The sequence below is a fragment of the Embiotoca jacksoni genome, unplaced genomic scaffold, assembly GCF_022577435.1.
Source record: "Embiotoca jacksoni isolate LCO1_2020_lvr unplaced genomic scaffold, fEmbJac1.0.p SCAF_1, whole genome shotgun sequence".
In the NCBI taxonomy this organism is placed as follows: Eukaryota; Metazoa; Chordata; class Actinopteri; family Embiotocidae; genus Embiotoca; species Embiotoca jacksoni.
Window position 1 is genome coordinate 20,300,272 of NW_027185229.1, and position 22,879 is coordinate 20,323,150.

Below are 22,879 nucleotides of genomic sequence, written 5' to 3' on the forward strand. Positions count from 1 at the left end.
CATGGATTGAATTAATAAAAAGTACGATAATAAATTCTGACGTGGTGGTTTGGAGATGCTGGGGTTTCATGCTAAGTAAACCAGCTGTTTACTCCAGCCACATTTTTAGAGTGAGAGTGGTATTGATTCCCTCATCAAATCTCAAGAAAGTAAAGAAGTGTGTTTCCCAAAATGTCAAACCTCTCCATTAATGGAAACACATGGTCACTGTGCCACCTTGGCAGATACTGCCTCCTTTCTGTGCCAAGTACTTTACCTCTAATGACAAAAAACGGAGGTCAGCTTTTCAGCTCAGGCCATAAAATTCACTGTAATGGCAGGCGGCTAGATGGTCATAGTGGACAGCACATACTGTACACACATCAGTAATAGGCCAGGACTAATGCAGTATGAGTCGACAGGGCTGTTTCTCTGAAGCAGTAACTAGAACACAGATGTTTCTGTGCTGTAAAAGGTTTTAAAGCTATAGTCCAAGATTACAAGATGAGCAGACTCTTTATGGATTGTTCCCCTTATAAAAGAGCAGCATTATTAAGTTCTCAGTCCAGATGAATAGAGCAAAAGAGGAAGCTTGGGGAAACAAATCAGTGACCATTAACACCAATCCAGTCGAGCATGGATTCAACGAAAGATCAGCCTTTTAAATTGAGTCATCATGAGTAAATAACATGCAGCTATAAATGCCAGCTGACATCGATTGATTGATGAGATGAGGTGGGTTAGTTCTGTACACTAACATCATTCAGGAGCCAATGTCGGCATTTTACCAACACCTCTGTATGATGAAGTGCGCTGCTTCCTCTTTTTTCTGTCTGTTTTTTTTTTTATCAGCTCCTATCTCCCTCTCCATCTCATCCTCTGTTTGTCTCTCTGACCCCTGCAGAGTTCTCAAGGGAGAGTCTATTAGAGGCTGCCGGTGGACTCGAGTGCCCCCTCCCCAAGGAGAAAGAGGATCGTTCCAGCGTTGCCAATGTAGCAGATCCTTCATCGCAACAAAACGACGCACAAGCAGGTACATAAGAGTCAGAGGAACCTCGCTTCCGCGCAAATCTTTTCCTGCCTTATTGGATTTTCCCTCAAGGGACTCCTCATCCTGCATTCACCAGGCAGGGCTTATTTAGGTTTGTTAAACAGTTCAAAAGGCTTGGCTCAGTTTTATGTAATCATGGCTTGTCAACAAACATCTGTGAAGCGGCTTTGATCCACACTTCACAGAGCGCCGCCATGGCTCAAATACCCTGGGACACTACTACACACTAAAGTGGAAAACTTAGGTTCAGGGTGGGGCTGAGCTTTAATGGTGCATATGCTGTTTTCTTTTCTCTACACTAGATTATTGTTTTGATATGCACTTTAATTATGAATTTTAATGACCTACAAGTACAGTACAGTCACAAAGCATTGATGGGATTATTACTGTATAAAGTTTAACGTGTCACAGCTCAATTATCAATAGGCCTCCTTAGTTGCTGTTACTATGCCTGTTAGGCTTCACATTCTTGCTCTGTAAAGGCACTTTACACTGATAATGGTGGCAGGCTTACAATTATACTTGATGTTCATTTTTTGAATCACACAGACATGAGGATTATTAACGCTATTCCCTAGTGGGAAAACCAGCTGACTCATGATTACATTTTTGCTTTGTTGTTAAAGTTTTAAAAGGATACGATTCATTTTTACCAAAAAAAAAAAGTTTATTTTAATGAATTGGTTGTAAGTGTTTGAGTCTAAACTGCTAAAATCCAATAAAAAGGAGGACATGGGCACCGAAGTAAGGTGCAACTGAGCTGCGCTTTTTCTAACATTTTATTTAATCTTTAATTAATCAGAATGTCTTATTGAAATCAAAATTACTTTTCAGAGAGAGACCTGAGAACACAATCAGCAAACTGATCAACACAACAACACAATAAATATATATATCTGATTTTTTATTTTTTTTAAACAGTCACAAGAATAAAAAAAAAAAAAATAAAAAAAAAAACATCAAATACTGATGCTTTAAAGTATCCATGGGGGATGTAAGGCTCTAGTTGAAGGGCAGTGTGTAGTTTATTCCATTCCAGTTAATCGTGCTCCTTGGCCCTGACAGTAACTTGATTCCTACTCTATACGCAGACTTCGTCAGATGATCAAATTTACATCACGCAAACACACAACCCTCTTAAACCCAGAAAGCAGTAAAATTGCCATTGTGACTTTTACATAAAAGTGACTCTAAAAAAAAAAACACTTTCAGAGATAAACCTTGCAGCGTAAATGTGATGTTTGTATCACGTCTGAATAAGCACCAGAGTGCAACAAATATAAAGGCCCTCCGGAAAGAAGACTTGAAATAAGCAGGAGTCATGTCCCTCATATCTATCACATATTGATATTACATAATACACCACTAACCCTTAAAGTCAGATGCAATGAAGCATATATGTTAACTAAATGTTGACTTGCAGAAAAATAAATTTAGAAAAATAAAAAGATTCACTTGAAGAAGCACTGAATGGCAGTGTTCGCAATTGTTTATCGTTTAGTTCCAGAAGTCCATTAAAATCCCCAGAGTCAGCCTCCTCTCTCGCTCACTGCCTATCAGTCTTTGATGTCTCCATCTTTATTTTGCAGACACAAAAGCAGGAGCACCCAATCCAAGTCAGCCCGCTGAGGAGAAGACGAAGAAATGCAGCCTGGAGAAAGAGAAGTAGAGCAGTCCTCTGTACAACACAATGCTGTCCAGTCTGCTCAGTCAGCCCCACACAATGGCAGAAGATTGCGTCTGCAGATTCACTTTTCAGAACATCAGGGCATCTCTATCCCTCTACAGTCAGGCCGTAGTTAACACCTTGAGAACAAGAACAAAGGTTTCTACATTTATTTTGTGTCAACAATCTGGTGTAAAGGGACAATTATTTAATGATATTGGTTTGTTCTTGCTTCCCCTGCACTGAAGTAAAACCTCGTAGCCTAATGTACGTATGAACCAAACAGGCAGAGATTATTTCTGTCTTTTCTCAGTCACAATCATGGTCAAACTATCACGACTCACATGCTTAATGTCCCCCTCAATAATTATCAAAGGCAACAAATATTGTACTTGCAATCCATTTAGACAGCTTTTTATCATTACATATGACTTCAGCAATTATTGTTCCATCTCAAAGCAATAAAACTATATCTGTAATTCATGAACAACTTGAGCCAAAACCCTCAATTTAAATTTGAATGCCACCACTTTGTCCGAGTGAGTTACAGAGGATGCTGAATTATAAATTAAAGGAAGGCACCTGCGTTAATTGACAGTTTACATACATATACTTACATATTTTTACACTACTGGATTGGATATCTACAAATACGGTATTGAATTTCTTCTACAGCAATTAGTTCATTAATTTGTCAATTTGGCAAATGATATAAAATGAATAGACAACTATTTTGGTAATTTATTAAACATTTTGAGTATTTTTATTTTTTTTTAAGAAAACAACAACATAATTTTGTGGTTCCAGCACTGTGTCTGCACAGAACGCATTTCAGCCATGTTTTTCAGTTGTTTGTATCGATCTGCTCCTATTTCTATCAGACCAGGTGTACACACAGGAAATGTAATGGCTTGCATTTATCCTTAAGTGTATTTTTAAGCATCAAATCTATTTTTCTGCATTTATGATTATAACTATATAAAAAAATTAAAAAAAAACTCAGTACTGCACCTGAAAGCCTCCTGTATGACATACTCATGACTTCTGTGTAGATACAGTTTCATCTTATACAACTGTAAACTTAGTTTGGAGTTTTGAACAGTTGGTCAGACAAAACAAGACTTTTTTTTTTTTTTTTTAAATAATCTGAAACTGTGAGGGATATCTTTTCTGACAATTTATTAATAAAACAATTAATTCATCAATTAAGACGATAATGTGCATAATAATCATGATAATCGCTAGTTGTAGCCGCAACACCACGCATATCTTCTGGATTAATCATGTCAGATTTGATTGGAAAAAAAATAACCCAATCAGAGTTCAGTTTTCAGAAAAGCAGAATTCAGAATTCACAAAATATGTACATAAAACATTATTATTATTATTATTAAGGATGAATAAAACCCAAAAGAAAGAAGTTATATTTCTTTCTTTTTTATTATTATTAATTTGTCATAGTTACAAAACGTCAAAGCCAATCAAATTGCTTGATTTTAAACAAAATACATAAAGGATGGATGCGATTTTAAGAAAAAGATTCGGATGCCACCACTTAGTCTTGTTGCTATTTTCTTTCCAGTGGCCACTTGTGTTACTGCAGCAAAAAAGCAGCAGCAGCGAAAAGCATTTTTTTCCCCACACACCACCATAATTACCTTTAATTACAGTACGAATTTGAATTCATCTACATTTGAGGAGTTTTTAAATCTGCGCCTATTTTGCTCTGTTCTCTGCGATTTCGCAAAAAAAAAAACAGACACCAAGTCAGATGTACGCTGAACCCAGCGACGATCCACTTACTACAATATATTCATAAAGCCACAACATCACTGTTCTCCTGCTCATCTAACTTAACAACAGGAACTGCAAGGTCCTGCAAGAAACGGAGAAAAGTTCACCGGTAAAATCTGTTGGTAAAATCTGTTTGCGGGCGATTTAGCCAACAAGCTCAGCTGCAGCACATTAAACCACATGAAAACCTACCTAAAAGGGGTTTCAGAGCATTGTTGTGCTTGTGGAAGTCCTCTTTAGTCCCCCCCCCCCACACACACACACACACACACTACTAACAACTGTTTGTTGGTAGGTTTGTGAGCTAAAGGGCAAGTTTGTTGATGTTGTCTCTTGTTGTCCTGCCAGAGCTACTGTCAATAAAACAGACACTGACATACATCTAGCCGGGAAGAAGCATTCCTGATATTTCCTGACCTTATTTGTTCTTTTTCACAGTATAAAAACTACTAAAAGGGAGAAAAAAAAAAAAAAAAAGACACTGAAATGAATTTAGACTGCAAAAAGTGATGACTAAATGTGATTTCAGTTGGACTTTAAAGTTACATTATCTTCATTGTATTATGAATCAAATATGCTTTGAACCACGTGGTGAGTAATTCATTAATCACTAAATAACATCAAAGACATGTCTGTTTACAGTAATACACCGATAACCAGACTTTTAAACAATCAAACCTTGTGGTTGTAAATATCTAGTTGACAAGCAGGGTAAATAATGGAGGATTGTGTCTGCAGAACCATTTCCATATTTTGGATTAACAAGGCAGAATCCATCACCAGGGAGAAAATTTGCTCCCTCATTTTTGACACATGAATGCTTACGAATTCAAATCCTGCTCATCAAATACCTTCTTGCATGGCACTGAATGTACAGTGACTTTTTGTCTGAGCCCAAATTATTTACTGTCATTTTGTATGAGTTACAAATTTCAACAGCAAATCAAACATTTTAAATACCAGACACAAATTGTAATTGCTGCATTCTCTTTTATTTCTAGTTTTATAGGTAACAAGTACATTTTAAAGTCATCACCACACTCTTAAATGTTTGCTATCATTTCATCTGTTATTTGTATCGCTGAAGTGACATTATCATGTAGATTACGTGACAATCTTTCCATATAACCTTCACATCATACTTGACATGTCTCAAAGAAAAAGATTAACAAAAGTGAAACCGAAAACTAAAGCCACCCTAATACTGATGTCACCTTAGCAGAATAATCAGCCACAGTATGAGCAGTTTATTTATGCAGTTGCCAACAATCTCCACTTTATCCACAATGAACAAGAAAGACGGTAAAACATTCCTTCCAAGCTAATGTTTTTTTTTTCTTCTAAAATGTATCTATGGACCACGTAATGTTTGTTCTGTTTTTGAATGGTAATAGTGTACTTTACATCAATCAAATCGGGGGAGTTTTTGTTCCAGTTTGACTTGAATTGATTGATGATTACATCTGTAATCTAAATTTGTTTGATACAATAAAATGTTTAAATTGGTGATTGGTTATTTTTTTTCTGTCACACCTGTCTAGTTGACTGTTTGACAATTAGTGTGTCAGCATGAAGTCACCCTGAGTGCAAGAAAGCAGAACACACTGGGATCAGCTTTACTATCCAAATGTATATATGCATAAATAAATAAAAAAGGTGCGTGAATAGAAAGTCCCCAAAAATTTCAAGTTGAACTTATCATTGCACCCCTGGTCATGCATGTAGTCGAGGTTGATTTTGACTAAAAATAGGCTCTCAGCTGTTGAATTATTCAATGCACTCGGAGACGGGAGCATAAAAATGCATTCATTTTTCATAAACAAGACGGGATTTCACAAATACACTTTGTAGCACTGCAGCAATTTCAGTTACTCCTGATATCTATACAGACAGCTGGCTTTTTAAGGTAGTCTGCACGAGACCGACCACTTCTATTGCCAGTTTTTACTGCTCAAACATTTCAACATCATGACTTGAAGGAGATATGCTGTAGGATCCCTTGATGTTTCCGTTTTGATTAAGAATGAGAGGCACTCTAAGAAAACAAACTATGGTGTGATAATATTTACACTCTGATGTTGTACCTTTTAATTTAGAGCACAGAAGGATCTCTGTATCTTAAGACAACAGAAAATCATGGCCATCTTTTTTTTTGTGTGTGTGTGTAATGAGCATGTGACAGGTGGTGACATTCTCAAACAGTTACTACTGTATGATGGATTTATACTCCTGCAAGTGTTGGGGTGCAAGCTCCAATCGCGCACATTTTACTGAGAAGTAACAGAGCTGTGTCTTCCCAGTTGACCTCTCAGTTGTCATGTCATGACGAAAACTCGAGATGCAATTTTAAACTGCTTAACTGACAACGGGTAAAACAAAAATAGGTTTGTTTTTGTAACTGGGTTTGAAGCTGAGCCCTCTGGGCAACCCTGGAGCCAATTCTGTCTTTGCTCTACAGCTCCTCCTGCTGGGAGGGAAGAGAACTCAAACCAGGCGATGGCCAGCTTTTTAAGGGGCACCTACACATTTTTTAACTGTGCCTATTCAAATCAAGGGAGGGTCTAAAGGAGGAAGTGTGGCACAAATGCGATTGACTGAATTTGGAGCTTGCCCATATTATTATAGTAAAGAAATAAAAGTTGTCCTCTGCTATTTTATTGAATACACATTTTTGAACATGTCTTTTACAAGTCTCACAACTTTATAAAAGACCTAAATTAAGGTGCCCGAGATCCTTGTTAAATATTCAATTATCATTTTTGTGAATTTTTTTTAAAATAAAATATACTAAATGACTAAATGCTGTTATAAAAGTCTCTAGAAGGCTGCTTTTTCTGATGCAGAGAATGAAGAGAAATGTCAACTAAATCTGATTAAATAGATCAAAACAGATACTGTTTGGAGATATTATAAAAAAGCATCAATTCTTATAGTCAAGCATACATTTTAAAATGACAGGAGTCTTTTAAGGGGGTTTTGAATATATATGTAGTAAAAATGTGCACTGCTGTTTGTCGTGAAAATGCAGAACATCACTTACAGTGAGTTGTATTATTCAGTTGTTGTTATTTTTGGTTTGCAGAATAGGCCACTGGATGTGCCTTAATATATTTCCCAAGATTTTAAGTGGATCAAATGATACAAGACAAAAAAGGGGATTCACTAACTTTAATTCAAGATTAAATGATTGGTGTACAGTTCAAACTACAAAGGGTAAATCGATCCTGTTGCTGTGTTTAATTGGCAAATTAAATTAACGACATGAACCATACTGTATAACACGACCAGCATGTACACTTTACATTTAAATTATTGTAGAATACTACACTTAAAATAAGACATGAGGACATTTCTGCCACTACATTGCATCTTACCTTGGGAAGACGATCTAATCTTAGGCCACCTCTCTCTCCTCCTCTATCGCTATATCATTATAATTAAAGGCATTGTGGTTTTGTTGCAAAAAGTGACTCAATGTTAACCTCAGTTATTCTTTGCAGATAATCTTGAAACGAGCACATATCAGACATGAAGTCCTGTCTACTGTTTTGTGTCTGGAGTGGGGGTTTGCAGGGATTTTTCTGACAGCATTTCTTGTCTGGATCTCTGTTCTTTTGTCACGTTGGGGTCTGAAAATCCTGGAGGATACAGAAGATTGGAAAAGGCATTGGAAAATTTTATTAAGCTGAAAGAAAAACAATCTCTGTTAGTCTCAACATGAGATCACTCTAAAATGAATTTAGATAACAAATCAAATCAAGAGGACTGATCACATCTATAAAACACGGGGCTTTCTCCCTGCCAAATCACATATCTTGACATAATATATTTTATTATATTTCATCAGAGGTTGTCTAACTTTTCATTAGTGATCATTTTAAGCCTGAATTGTTGTGAAATGTGACGTCAGAAAAGTACAACCATTTCTCAACATTGTTAAGTTAAAAACTGCAGTGGATTTCTTCATGTATTTACTTCATTCATATTTTACTTAAACATCAATGTGGGATTTTACACAGTGCATTCCTAAAAAGAGGAATGAATATATAACATACCATTTGAGCCACTTTTCTTCCATTTGAGCTTGTTGTCTTCGGTATGTCGAGTCCAAGTAGAGCGGAAACTCACCAGCTCAGCTGTGATGTGAGCGAGACTCCACTGCAGACCTCTGGAGCTCTCCTTCCAAAGATTACTATTGAGACAGTGAGCATGTTTGTCACCGTGCGACAGCCATCATCTCAATCCTGTTGTCACGTGTCTCAAATACTTCGGAGTCCGTCTTTATTTCCATCTTCATTCATATCTAAAACCTAACACATAGTAAAGTGTACTTTTTTTTCTACAGCCATTAAAGAAGTCAGGCCTTGTAAGTGTGTTTACCTATGTCTGTTGCAGGGGTCTGGTGGACCTGGGTTCTCTTCTACCAAAGGAATAACAATCTTCTCAGCCATGTCCGTCAGCAGAGAGAATGTAGGATACACAATGAAGTCTATAAAACCTGCAAGAGCAAATGTCACAGTGTGTAAAAAAAAAGAAGAAGATGTTAATGAGCTCAAAGAAAAAGAAAAAAAGATTCAAAAGCAGTTCAGTGACTTAAATATAAGATGTAAAGGTCATATACTGTGCAGCTGCACTGAACGCAAAGCATAAAGTCTGACACCGAGTGGCTTGTTGGATTTGAAAGGAGAGAAAGACAAAAATTGCAATTATAAACAGTGACTTATGGGGAACTCGTGATTATACATATATTTTCTGTATTTATGTTGCTAAGATGGGTAGTTATTGTTTTTTTTACAGAACCATTGTGGAAAACAAGATAATTTTCCAACGATGAAAAGTCAGTGAAAGAAACCATGTTTGGAGAATGTTTTTATGAGACATACCAATCTGTGACTCAGCAACTAGGGTGCTTTTTCGATCACACAGTGGAGAGAAGGGCAGGCCGAGGTCCGCCTCTCTATCACCCTCACAAAGATAGAAAGAGAGAGAGAAGATACTTAAAGGGCATCCCACACAGCACCTGAAAATAACTTTTTAAAGGTTATTTCACTCCAACACTCGCCAACTGAGACGCTTACATTGTTCAAAGAATAACATGAGTGGGTTTTTTTTGGAAAGTCACAAAACTACAATAAAGAGCCTTTTCACAGGGAAGTTCTCGCATCTTGTTTTCAAAGAGAGTAGGGCTGCCCAACACCACCTCTGTTCTATTATTTCCTCAAGTCCGGGCAGTGAAAATACAAGAGTGGGAGTAACTTAATGCTGCTTTTATGGTTAATCCACTCATTCCTGTAGTACCAAGTGTCATCCTCCCTATTGCAGCCAATTCTATTTTCGCTTTCTGACACGGCTCACTGGGTCTGTTCTTAAAAAATTATGGTGTTTTAAGTTTTTTTTTCTTCTCACAGACAACTCAGACAGCAACAAGACCTCCTCCACCTGAACGGATGATTTCATCTCCTGCCCTGTTGCAGCCTCACACTTCATGACATATCTTTAACACATAGTTTTATGACATTTTACACAGCTTTTCACCAGTTGTGAAGCAGCCTCACCTCAAGGTCCATTCAGTCACAAGAGCTTTCATTTGCATCACTCTGTCTTCATAGGTGCACAAGTTTCCAAGAAATAACTTATAATTTGCATAAAAGAATGTAAAACGTAAAATCATATTCTGTGACAACTGCCAAACTGCATCTGCAGGTGAAGCTCAAGCGACATGATTAAACGTTTCAGAACAGCTACTAAATGGACCTTGAGATGAGATTGGGTAAACTGCTGTTTCCAAGTTCAAGAAAAAAAACATAATAGTGATCAAACATAAAAGGTCTACAACTTTTCCGAATTTTTAAACCATATCTCGCAGCCTTTATGTAAATACACAAATATCAGCATTTTGTCATGAGATTTGTGGGATTTTAAAGGCAACATCATTTTAAAAACATCATAAGGTTTGCTAAATGAATCTGGCATAATTGATTCTTTGTCAATGTTTTCCAAATTTAAATCTGATACAGGAGTCACATGGCTTTTGTGTGCCTGACGTCACACAAGTGCCGAGAGGTATTGATCTTCTCATTAAACCATCAGCAAGCAAGGGAATAAGCACATTTCTAAAATGCTGAATGGCTCCTTTATCCAAGACGAACAATAATGCACTGCGGCACTGAGGCATTCACACTCATCTTCTGTTGCGTTTGACCATATTTTTGAACAAAATAATACAAGTCTAAGAACTGTAACTTTGAAGAGAGGAGAAGAAAAAGTCCCATTGACAGCTCAGGTCAATTAGAGTTCCTACCTGCTTGAAAAACTCCTCCATCAGGGCTTTGGTCCACCGAGAGTGCAGTGCCCAGGGCTTGGATGGATGGCTTATGTCAGCCGTGTGCAGTAACAGAGACAGTGCTTTGGGCTTGTCAATCCTGTTGGAATAAAAACATATTGCACTTCTTGTTTTTGTTTTTATGTTGTGTCTCCAGACATGTCAGAAAAGCAAGATTTAACAGCAGACTGTGTGCATCTTTGCAGGATGTTTTAATCAGCTGAATGAACTCTGAACATTCATGTTTTGACTTCCTGATTGTGCACCACAGCGTGAGCAACAGCACATCCCATTAGCAATTACCGCTCTTGTTGCTGTAGACAGGATTTCATGGCTTTGACTTGGAGTAGGTGAGAGGACATGTCAGTGGACAACACCATCTCTATAACAAGCGATCGCAGCTCCCTATAAACAAACACAAACACACAGCAGGACATCCAGGTTACTTGTTGACCTTGCATGATAGGAAAGATCTGTAAATCGAGGGCAGGAAGACTCAATGGTGTTTTAACCTCTTTAGATTTCCTGATGGATTTTCTTGTTCCCATGGAAACACTGACTGCTAGAAAAGCCCATTACAGTATGCTGCTGATCTTTATCTTTGTTGATATCTGCAGTGCTCCTCCATAAATAACATAATCACGTACCGTGTCCATGTTATAAGAAGCAACGGCCTCCATGAATACAGAAATACACCATAAGTATTTTCTCACCCCAAACTGTACTCCAGTGTAGACATGGATTGTTTACACTAGCAAGAATAGATCTGCTGCCAAATTAGCTGAACATCACAGTCAATCAACCACTTTTAACTGTTTATGTAAATGTTTTTGTAAATTCTACATTATTAAATTGGACAATTTTATATAATTTACTAGATTTCTGATTCACATATAACTCATTCACTGTTCCACTCCTGGTTAGTGAATGAGTCGCTTAACAGTGAGAGTAACATGATCCTTTATTGATTCTCACTGGCCATATTTCATCTCAGGACGTCAGAAGTCAAGGTCAGCCAGAGGAGAGACTGTAAAGTATTGCTTAAGAAAAATCTGTGCTGGGCAGATGATTACCGTCGTGGGGTCTATCTCTCTCTGACTCTCCCTGTTAAGACTAAATAAACCCTAAACCCATTCTTTACTACTGAAGGTGTAAGTCATTTTAAAAACAGTTCCCAAATGTTTACAATGATTAAAGAAAAAAACGTCCTGAAAACAGGCTCCAAAGGTTTTAGAAAAGGTTATCAGAAGTTAATATTGAATTTGTTGAGAATTATTTTCAGCTTCAGATTAATACATATTAGGTGGCCCACTGGAACTATATCCAGACCAATGTGTTTTTGTTTTGAAATGCATAACTTGTCCACTTTACTCTGGTGTTCCTGATCCCCTAAAATGGAGACTTTAATAAAAAATACTGCTGAAATTGTTTTTATTAGACCCTTTTTAGTCTGGATGGACAGAGACTTTTGAAAACAATGCTTCAGACACACATGCTCGCTTTCTAATTGGGACATATCAATTGTGATCTGAGCTTCCCTAATTTGCTACACATCTTTCACCTGACTCTTTTCTGAAAGTAAACAAACAAAATGATTGTAAATTAAACTCCATTGTTTGTGCTGGAAATTTCTTGACATGAGGTCACGCCCGTTTCCATTAACCAGAAAAACAAACAAACGTCAAAACAAAATCTGCTAAAAAAACCCGTATTATCATTAAGTACCTCTAACAATAGCTACTTCTGTACTTATAGCTGTTGTGTACACTCTGATGCAAAACTTTGTTACAATACAAAATTAGCATTAAATTGTTGAAAAAGAGATGGTAGAAATGTTGTCATCTTACATCCACTCCTCTCGTGTCAAATTGATGAAGATGTTCATTTGGTCATCTTGCAACAGGCGAAACGCTGCACTCAGGTGATGGCTTTCTTGTACTGACCGGTCATTGTAGATCAAGGCAAACTCTGATCTGGATGACAGACGGTGAGACAGGGAAGAGATTAGAGGGGACAGACAGAGGATTGAGCGATGGGTAGGTTGTAAAGTGTGCATGAAAGTGCAGTCTAATACAGCGGCTGTTTGGGGTGGAGGAGGTGAGAATTAGATAAAAGCAGAGTTCTCGGAGCAATTTAAGCCCTATGACTGCAGGTCTGTAATTATGAATTTAAAGGTGATGAATAAGAAGTGGGGATGTAATAGAAACTGAATATGGGTGGGTATTAGTAGTGAGTCATATTATAACAAGATAATTAATTAATTTCTCAATCAGGCATGCCGTGCCATGACGTTAATTTACGTAATCTACATTTTTACTGTTAAAATTGGTAACAAACTGCAGTGTGAAAGGTTTTCCAACTAGTATTTATTTTGGAAGCTTCTGCCATCCTTCACAGTAAAACCAAATATTAAATAAAACACTTGGGAAAATGGCTTCAAAGACAAGACTCTGATTTGTGTTAAAGTGGTCTTTTAGGGGCTGTAAAATGTTTGTACTTTTAGCAGCCACAGCTCAGCTTGAATTCATGTTGGTCATAATGGATTCTAAGAGTGACGCAATTTAATGGTGTAAAAAAAAATAAAGGAAGTAACTCTTCTATAATAGTCCATAACTTCCTAATTGCCATAATCTTCAGCAGTTCAAGTTAAAAGGGTGTAAATTGGCACTAATTAAACAAAAGAAATACAGAGACAATGTTCTGAGACTGTTATTCTAGTTTGAATACACTTTGGTACATGGCACACTGAAATCTGAGGAATAAAAAAGATCTTCCCATCCACAGAGGGAGCAAACATTCCTAACAAAAACACTTGGCAAATTAAAACATGTAGGTGAAAAGCAGAAAATGTCCTCTGAGATTGTTCTATGTTGTTTAGGTTAATCATTGTTTGATATAATGTTTTGGAAGTCAATGATATTTTCATGCTACAGTATTGTACATATACAGTGCTCCGTCTGGTCACTCTACCATACAGCCCAGCTAATCTTCTAAGCCTAAAGTGTTTGACCCTGGAAGGAGAATATATTTTGGGTGCAATATAACTTTAGATGTGCAGAGTACACGTTAGTAAGATGCGGTTTAAGTTCTGTAACTAAAACATACTCTTTTAAAATGGACAAGCATCTTTGTGCTTTATTCCCAAAATAAAACATAATGATGATGATGATGATGATGATGGGTGCCAAGAGATTGCGTTCTTCAGCACTCCTATGAGGAAAATCTAAAAATACTGTGTTCCCTCCATGAAGATGTGTTTGCTTTACTGTGCTCCCGCGTTCTCTCTCTCTCTAAAACTGCACACCAGCCTCTAAGAAACACTACCTTACTATTTCTGCTACTCTTTTACCAATTTCACAACAGGATGTGATGTGTATATAGCAAGAGCAGAATCTGTATAAGGCGGGGGTCAATAAAACATGGCGCAGAAATAAAGCTTACTTTGTGTGGATGTGAAAGTTGTTTGTGGTTCCTGTGTGTTCGTAGTCATGGATGGCTGCAGCAAAGAGTGATGCCATCACCTCAAGCTCTGTCAGCCAGTGCTTGATGGACATAAACAGAAAAGAAAAAAAAAAAAGAAAAGAAAAAAAAGGCACACTGTGACTTTAGAATGGTGCAAATACTGCATTATCACATCTTCTTTACTGTATAATAATATCACAATGTTGGTATTTTGACATGGGATTAGACCATTTTACTTGGATTTTATATGAAGTAGCAACATATAATTGTTGTAACTTCATCGTTTTTTGAATCGCAACCGCAAATCACTTGTATTTAAGGGATAAGGTGTCAGATATATTTTTCTTATTGTCAACAAATAGTATACCAAAAACAACAATACATTCACATGACCAAAATCTGATGCAGTAAGTACGTTTTGAAGTGTTAGAGAAAAAGTGAGTGGATGATGTATGAAAACAGACTTCAAATTTTTTTATCTGGATTTGAAAGATTTGTGTGTTTAGTCAGAACAAATGCAGAGTGTAACAGGCCGGTCAGGGAGGGTGGAGTGTGGGGAAAGATGGAGTCACACATTGTTGAGTTTTATCTTTTTAGGGAATTTGCTGATATTGAGAAAGATAAGTTATAACACTAGGACACATTTTTTTGTAAATTAGATGAGGCAGCTGATCAATAAGGAAATTATTCAAGTGAGTCCAGCGTACCACAAGTCCAGAGCGCAGCAGCAGGCAGTGCAGTGTCTGAGTCACATCGGCAGCATGGACATGGCTGTGGTATGGGTTGGTGTGTTTGCAGTACCCTCTCTCCAGTGCAGACAGGAATTCAGTCAGGCACAAGATGGGGATCTGCAAAAGGCATTACATAATCATTAAAAACTATGTTGAGTTTAAAATCCAAAGGTTCACAAACTTTTGTTAACAATAAAAGATAAAATAACATAAATGTTTCAATAAGGTTAAGATTGACAGCGATGCTTGTGATTTGCTGGCATAATTTGGCAACCCATTTTCCTTCAAACACCACAAAGGGGTAATTAAACCCAATGTCTGCAAATTACAAGACACATTTGCCACAAAAACAGGCAGTAATGAGTGTATTACTGAGATATTCCATCCAAAGCGCTGACATTATTGCAGATCTGTTATGACTTAATATATGGAAAGGGATCTACTGTATATCAATTTTTATTAAACAGTGAAATCCAAAGTTAAAAAAAAACCTTGAAACGGCTGTTGAGCTCATATCTGGTGATCAACTCAAAGAATAGAGTCCGGAGTCCGTGGTCAGAGCTGGCCGAGTTTAGAGCAAACACGTCAAAGCTCCAGCGGTCAACATCCTGAGGAGATAGATATGAAAGTGACAGCATTACTGATGCATACTTGTGCTGTGTATACGGCCCCGTTTGTGATGTGTGATTTACTGAACAAACAGATGGTGCTCTGTGAGTTTTACAATAAGTGGTGGCTTACCCTGAGGCAGTTTACGACCGCTGCAGGTTGGTCTGGCATGGCAGCAGTATAGGCCCTCTTGAACATCCTGGAATAATGCAATGTTTATGTTGAGTTCAGATAAAGTTCAGATGTTGACACTGTGCAGTGAACTCAACTCAGGAGCTGTTTATATAAATCCTCTAAAGTCTCTCCGCTTTGGAAGGATGTTGTAAAAAGAAAAGGAGGCTAATGTTTCACAGTCAAGTGTGGCTGTCAGTGTTTTTTCTGTGGTTGTAATAGTAACAACACTGTATGAGCTTATAGAGTTATAGTAAAAAAAATTCATTTAGACAGTCATTTACAATGGGAGTTTTATTGTATGGGATGATCGTTTCCTTATTTTATTGTATTGAAGCGTCATAAATAAAACATATAGCTGTATAACTGGTTCGGTTTCTCTCTTACAACAGCGGAATTATTTTTGTAACATCCTGTTAGGCTCATGCAGTCCTTCTTAAATTTTTGTTCAAAATTCATAACCTTTTACTTATGAAATAGAAATAAAATAAACATGTGCTGGCATACCTCTCCACAAATATTCCAGCTTGCACTGCATGCACGATGCTGCGAAACTTGGGCTTCTCGTCTGAGCGCCGTACAGGGCGTCGAGTCTTTTGGGTGAAGGTGGAGGCCAGCCAATCAGTGACCTCTGATGGCACCCCGTCTGATTGCAGCTGCTGAAGGTCGTCTTCAGACTCCAAACACTGCCTGTGAGAGACAGTGCTTGTTAGACGATATGAAAACAGAGTAACACAAGAACACCAAATTACCAGTTTTTTTAAACTTCTTCCATTCAATATGCTTCATTGTAATGCTTTGCCATTATAGCCATGTTACCTGTACAGTTCAGGGCCTCTGCACTTTTTTTTGTCTGCTTTCTACCTGACCAGTCACTGCTAATATGGAAAGGAACTGTGTTTGAGCCTCGCAGGCTGACAATGGGAGTCCCACAATGCTTTGCCTAGGTTGCTGTCATACTTTGACATAGCCAGTATGCTGATGACACCCAACTTTTCTTGTCATTTCCCCCATTCATTAAGAGGAAGCACACATTGCTGCTCGCTATCCAGGTGCTCATTCATGTGCATGTCATCTCCAGCTTGGACTTTTGTAACTCCTTTCTTGAGCCCCTGGATCTGAAGTCCTCTGCGGCAGATCCAGAATGCTGCTGTCCAACGGGTGCTCAGCCTCCCACAGAGTCTCACACTAGTTCTCGTCTCCGTTGACTACACTGACTCCCTGTTGCAGCTTCCAACAAGTTCAAAGCTGTGTTGCTTCATGATGGACATGATGGAAACTGCTCCCACGTATCTTAATGCCATGGACAAACCTTCCGCCTGTAGACATTCAACATCACTCAGAGGACCCCTGTGGTCGCCAATGTTAATCACAGTAAGGTCATGACCCCCCCAACTGATGTCAGGACAGCAGAGTCACTGCCTATCTTCCAACACAGACTCAGCAAAATCTCTACAACACTTGCTAGCACATATTGTTAAAAAAAAACAAAAAAAAAACACCACAAAACAGTCACTAGTCACTTTCAATATTTGATGATCTTTACACTCTTCTTTGAACAAAATTGTTCACCAGAAAAATGTAATGTAAACAAAAGTGATATAAAGTGCTAATTAATGAGCTTTAGAAAAGGACAGAGCCAGGCTAGCTGGTTCCCCAATTTGTTTGCAGTCTTTGTACGAAACTCTGCTACGTTCTGTTGACTGGTTCTTCATATTTAATATACAGACCTGAGAGTGGTATCAATTTTATCAATTTTCTCATCTACGTCTTTGCTAAAAGGAGCATTTAAAAAAAAAAAGGTCTGTTTCTGTATCAAAGTGTCTTTGTGACACCTGGCTTTGCCTACGTGTGAGAAGAAGAATCAGAACAAAGAAAGATCGCTTGATGAAGATCAAGTAACAAACGTCACAACGAGGTCATGAGATGAAGTATAAAGGTACCACCAGGTGGCAGGCCAGCGTCCCAGGGTCCCACAAAAGACAATGTGGATGTTTGTGTTTATGCATGTTTTGTCTTTTTTTGTTTAGTGTGTTTGCATAGTTGCCCCTCGCCATTCCCAGGAGGTATTTGCCCCTAACCCTAAACACAAGGTTTTCCACGTGTTTTTGTTGCCCTAACGCAGGTGGTTTTAGACGTCTCATGGCAAATGCGTTACACTGAACTGCTGCCCTCTCGTGGACGTATTACACGCTTTGCCGTGATACCCGGTTGTCTATGCAGAGCCAGGACAACCATGCAAGAACATGGCATGAAAACTGATCTACAATTCTGTCATGTTGACCTGTTTTCTTATTTTACCTTGTTCCATCGAGGTAAACTGCCTCTAGTAACGATGCTGTAAAATCCAGATTCTTTTTTATTTCTTCAAAGTTGACATCTTTCTCCTCCAGCTGCTTCAGAATGCTCCTCAGCCTGAAATGAAGCACAAACACTTTTTGGTATGTAATGCAGAAGAAAAAAAAAGGTAGATTCCTTTTTTGAATGTACTGGAAAGCTGCACCACTTGTCATTGCTTTGAGTGAGTGAAATGTGAGTGGGATGTTCGTTAACAACAGGTTAAGAAATCCTCATGAACAGAAAGAGCTAGTTTGGAAGTGATTTAAATCTCAAGCTGCCCAAAGAAAGCCAGTGGCAAAAGGGCACCCTTAGTGCCAAATTTTCTATGAGAGTAGAACTTCCCATGGTTTGAACCTTACGTAACCCACATTTAGTCAAAATACTCTCCATGAAAAATTATGTTTTTGCCTTTTTTAGTTGTGGTAACATTCTGATCGTCTTGCTCATTCTTGGTTTTGAAACTTTTAATGAAATTACAATAGAGAAATGTTGGAAACACTCATCTCCTGCTGTGTAATTAGAAGCAAATGCTTGGGGGAACATGTCACCAGTGAAACCCACCTGCTGTGTGATATGTAATCTCATCTCAGGAATGAATCCAAAAGCTTTTGCAGCCTGATACAGCTGTGATGAAAACCCTAACCTTTAGACTGGACTGTAATTGGATTTTATTTTGCTCTATCTGTTTGAAAGAAAGATTTATTCGATATGATAACATATTTGTTCCACAGATAATTTCTCTAAAATATTTTGATGTGCTGCCCATATGGTCACCAGAACAATTGTGTTCAAACTGCGCAAGGCCACGGCCATGAAGCCAACTCCTGCGGATGAGACAATCGCAGCTTTTCAAGTGTTTATCACGCTGGCAAGGGCTTTCAAAAGCTGTTGAGTCATAAAAATAGCATGCATCTGAATGCCACTGCTCACTTTCAAGTAATCTTTCGTGATAACAGTCTTTTTTGTTTCAACTGTTCAAAGTAGAAAAGCCTTTGACACGACATTTACAGGAAATTACTCAAGTGCTCTCAAGAAACTTTGTTTATAAAGAGAGATGACAAGTCCTCGTTTGTTGGATCTATACACCGTACAGTGAATTCTCAATAGGTATGTATCATCACAGAGTAGAAGACTGAATGGCATCAGCTTTGTCACCACAAATGTTTAAAGTATTTTTTTTTAAAGAAGGAAACAAAAGCAGTTTCAAGCTCTGAGCCCTGCAGACACCAATACATCGACATGTTAACCAAAACAAAACCACATGACTTATCAGCTCTGCAGCACACTTCCGTTGCACAGACAAAGCATGACTAAGAAAAGTGTTCACAAACACAAGTGTATTTCCTCACATGCTGCTAAGTATTTGTTTAATCGGATATTTGTCAAGATATGGAAAACGTGTCATTCTTTGATTTGCTGTGATCTGCAAATATAAAAATGTGTCAAATTGTCACTGTTTATCCCAGGGTGTATTTTTCATTCATATTTTTCCACTCTGCACACAAGAAAACTGCTCCTACACATAAGTACAGCTTCGTTGCACATTAGCAGTTGTTAATTATGTTGATTTCAAAGCTGTAGCATCTTTGATAGTCCTCCAGCCTAATTGCAGTCACAGAGAGGCTAAATGTGTAGTTAACTGAATGTAACCTGTACATCCTGTAACTCCTCGTCTTACCTAGAGATGGGTATCTGCAGCCTTTTCTTACGGATTCGCACCAGTTCAGCCATTCCACACTCAATCTGTGCTCCAGTGGACCCCAGAGTTCAATTAAAAAAACAATAAGAAGATAAAAAAAAAAAGAAGATTATTGCAGAGAAGTAGTAAGCAGAAAAGTTCTCCAAACTACCAATGCAAACTTTGTGTGTCCTGAGACAGACTTCTGTTTCAACAGCTCTCCCACCCACTTCTGGGGGGACCTACTCCACTTCTCTCTGATTGGCTGGGCAGGACCAAACTGTATCAGTATGTGCATGTGAGTGTGTGAGAGCTGCTGTGAGTGTCTTTGTCAGTGAGTGAGTGTTTGTGTATATGTATACTCGTTGTGTGAAGTGTGAAAGAGTTGACCTCACTCGCTGATGAAGTGTTGACTGCAAGGCTTTCAAGCTGTGTGTACTCAAATCCCAAATGAGAATTTTCCACCGCAGCCTCAGATCAGGAACCACACAGAGAGTCTTTCACTGGAACCCACGAAACCAAAAAACATAAACAAATCTTCGAACCTCGAAAGCCATTCACAACAGTGTGATAGGTTAACAGTTGTTATTGGTACTGCTATGCGCAGAAAATTCATTATTATGTTTTTCAAATAATCCAGTCCATGCAGAATTTCAGCAACTTCAATCAACATAGAGGATAAAAAAAAATACAACATTTTTTAATAGTTAACTTTAACAACATAGTCCATACATCTGGACTGAAATGCTACATGAATAAATGTCGGTGTTTAGTACAGATGAAGACAGTATATCTGGACCAAAAAAAAGGCAATTTTCTGTCCATTGAGATGCCATAAAAGGCCAGCACACAAACCTTGAAAAAGTGATACTTGTCCCTAAACACTTTTACAATTCTGTGTCCTTAATCTTTATTTAGAGAGTATTGTGAGAGCTGTGCGACAACGTGGCTTGGGAAAACCCCTGCCTCCTGTCCGTCTCCCTCCTCGGTTGTCCTGCTTCGGCTGCTGGGTCAGACTGACTCTCATGCTCCCATGCTCTTTGACATGGCACAACAGATTGTGAAAATGAAGAGAAGCAACATTACGACATTTGATTCTCCATCTATGTCACTTTTAGTTGTTTTTTCCCCTTTCATCAAAAACATCTTTTATTGTCAGAGAGCATCAACGCGTAGAAATACCAGAGAATAAACTTACACTCACATTCATAGTGAGATATGAATTAGAAATGTAAATTACAAACTGCAGAGGAGTAATTCATCAAGAGCCACTTATGACCCTTTAAAAAATCTAAAGTAATTTCCCTTCGTGTGCTTGCCAGCCTCTTGCTTTACACTATAAATGAATGTTAATGTTTCTTCCATTCATTCGTCATCATTTCAGTCTTCCTCTGGTGGTGACGAACATACACCCTCTGACCTCAGCCAAATATTACTCACCGACTGTAAACTTCAGACGGATAAATCTGACTTTGCGGCACCATAAATTACATCTAAATGTTGTGTTTCTCTGTATGGGAATGATATGTTCGAGAAATTGAGGGACACAGTCAGAAACCCTTTGAATTAACGGCTCTCTGAGTACAATGGTCAAAGGGTCGAAGGTTTAATATCATTAACACAAGTTTTTCTGCTTTCTGGGATGCGTCTCAAAACCTATAAACAATGTGCTTTTGATTATAAGTCCATATCATCAAAATTACAGAAAGCACAGTTTTCTCTTAGCATTTAACAGTGATTTTTTTTTTTTTTTTTTTTTTTTTTTCACAGGAGATATCCATCTCAGTTTCATTTGCGGTGCTCCCACTAATCAAAAATCATAAGATTGCTCTTAATTATTGTAGATTATTCACAGATGTCTGAAATTGTAAAATTTTTGGCAAAAAAAAAAATCCTCCTAATGAAATTTGTCAGCATTGTGTTTGGATGAACAAGGATGTTATCGCTTAAACGTACGCGTTAGTATTGAATTTTTAGCCCCATTAGGCCCTTGGGAAGAAAATGGGTCCACCATGTTGGTCAAGACTGAGATATCTCAAGAAATAATGGACACATTTGTGTGCAGAGAAATAATGTTGCCATCAAGAATAATTAAAGAAACTTCAATGAGCTGACTTTTCCTCTGAACCTATCATCAAGCAAACAGTTTAGTTTGTCTGATACTTTGTTATACAACCAAATACCTGCAGAACATGACATCCCCATCAACCTCATTTGTACGGTTTACTCTCAAAGGAGCATTGTGCAGGATTTAGTGGGATATAGTGGTGAGGTTGAAGATTGCCACCAACTGAACACCCCTTGCCTTAATAGCTCCTTTAAGCGTGTAAGAGAATCTACAGTAGCCACGAAACTCACAAAAAACACAAAAGATGCTCTCAGAGCCGGTGTGTAGTTTGTCCCATCTGAGCTACTGTAGAAACATGAACTAACTTTTTAGCTGATGCAGTATACTGCATAGTTCTCTCCCTTGCTGTGTCTATAAATTAAAGACTTAACAGATAAGGAAACAATTACCACAGTGAAGAGTGAAGTAGATGTGGGTTGTTTGTAAATTTTGAGAGAAAAACCCTTTTAATATCCAATAAACAGAATGGTAAAATATATTAAATCCAGTCAGGTCAAGTATCATGTCAGTATGTCAAGTTTCTGTTTGTTTCAAAAGACAATGCCCTGACACCTCACTGCACAATACACTGCATAAACGTTAATTACCCCTCTGTATCTTTATGGCCCGCAACAATCACACAGTGTAACTGAAAACTATCCATATAGCCCAACGAGAGAACTGATGACTGTTTTATGTTGTAATTAATTTGATACAAGAAATGTAGAGTAAGAAATATAAACTATTAAAGGTAGTCTTACCTTTCCGGTTGTGGTATTCCATGTCCCAAGACTGAGATTCCTATCAGCGGCTCTGTGTATCTTACACGTTGGCATCATGACTTGTGGTTTGTCATGCTGTTGAGGACCATGTGCATGTGTGCGTTTGTCAGCGTGAGAGAGATATAGACTGAGCCTATATGCCTCTGTGTGTTCCTATAAATCCAGCATGTGTGATTGTTTGAATGTG

At 38.0% G+C, this 22,879-nt stretch overlaps 2 protein-coding genes across 2 annotated transcripts in view; one reads left to right on the forward strand and one right to left on the reverse strand.

The window, feature by feature from the left end:
- The window catches only part of LOC138196506 (protein phosphatase 1 regulatory subunit 1A-like), a 30,868-nt gene extending 24,871 nt beyond the window's left edge, over positions 1-5,997 (forward strand). The window contains exons 6-7 of the mRNA XM_069146611.1: positions 884-1,012; positions 2,620-5,997. Coding sequence (XP_069002712.1) covers positions 884-1,012; positions 2,620-2,699 — 209 coding nt within the window. The 3' untranslated portion in view covers positions 2,700-5,997. The remainder of the gene's footprint in view (positions 1-883; positions 1,013-2,619) is intronic.
- A 1,573-nt stretch (positions 5,998-7,570) lies between these two features.
- Positions 7,571-19,926, reverse strand: LOC138199839 (dual specificity calcium/calmodulin-dependent 3',5'-cyclic nucleotide phosphodiesterase 1B-like). Its single transcript, XM_069152076.1, has 14 exons — positions 19,804-19,926; positions 18,087-18,200; positions 16,293-16,475; positions 15,747-15,813; positions 15,497-15,613; positions 14,982-15,122; positions 14,254-14,354; positions 12,660-12,785; positions 11,116-11,217; positions 10,792-10,912; positions 9,374-9,455; positions 8,871-8,988; positions 8,546-8,682; positions 7,571-8,128 (listed from the first exon to the last, which is right to left on the reverse strand). The coding sequence occupies exons 1-14, from the start codon at positions 19,854-19,856 to the stop codon at positions 8,031-8,033; spliced, it is 1,560 nt and encodes a 519-aa protein (XP_069008177.1). The 5' UTR covers positions 19,857-19,926; the 3' UTR covers positions 7,571-8,030.
- Between the last annotated feature and the right edge of the window lie 2,953 nt (positions 19,927-22,879).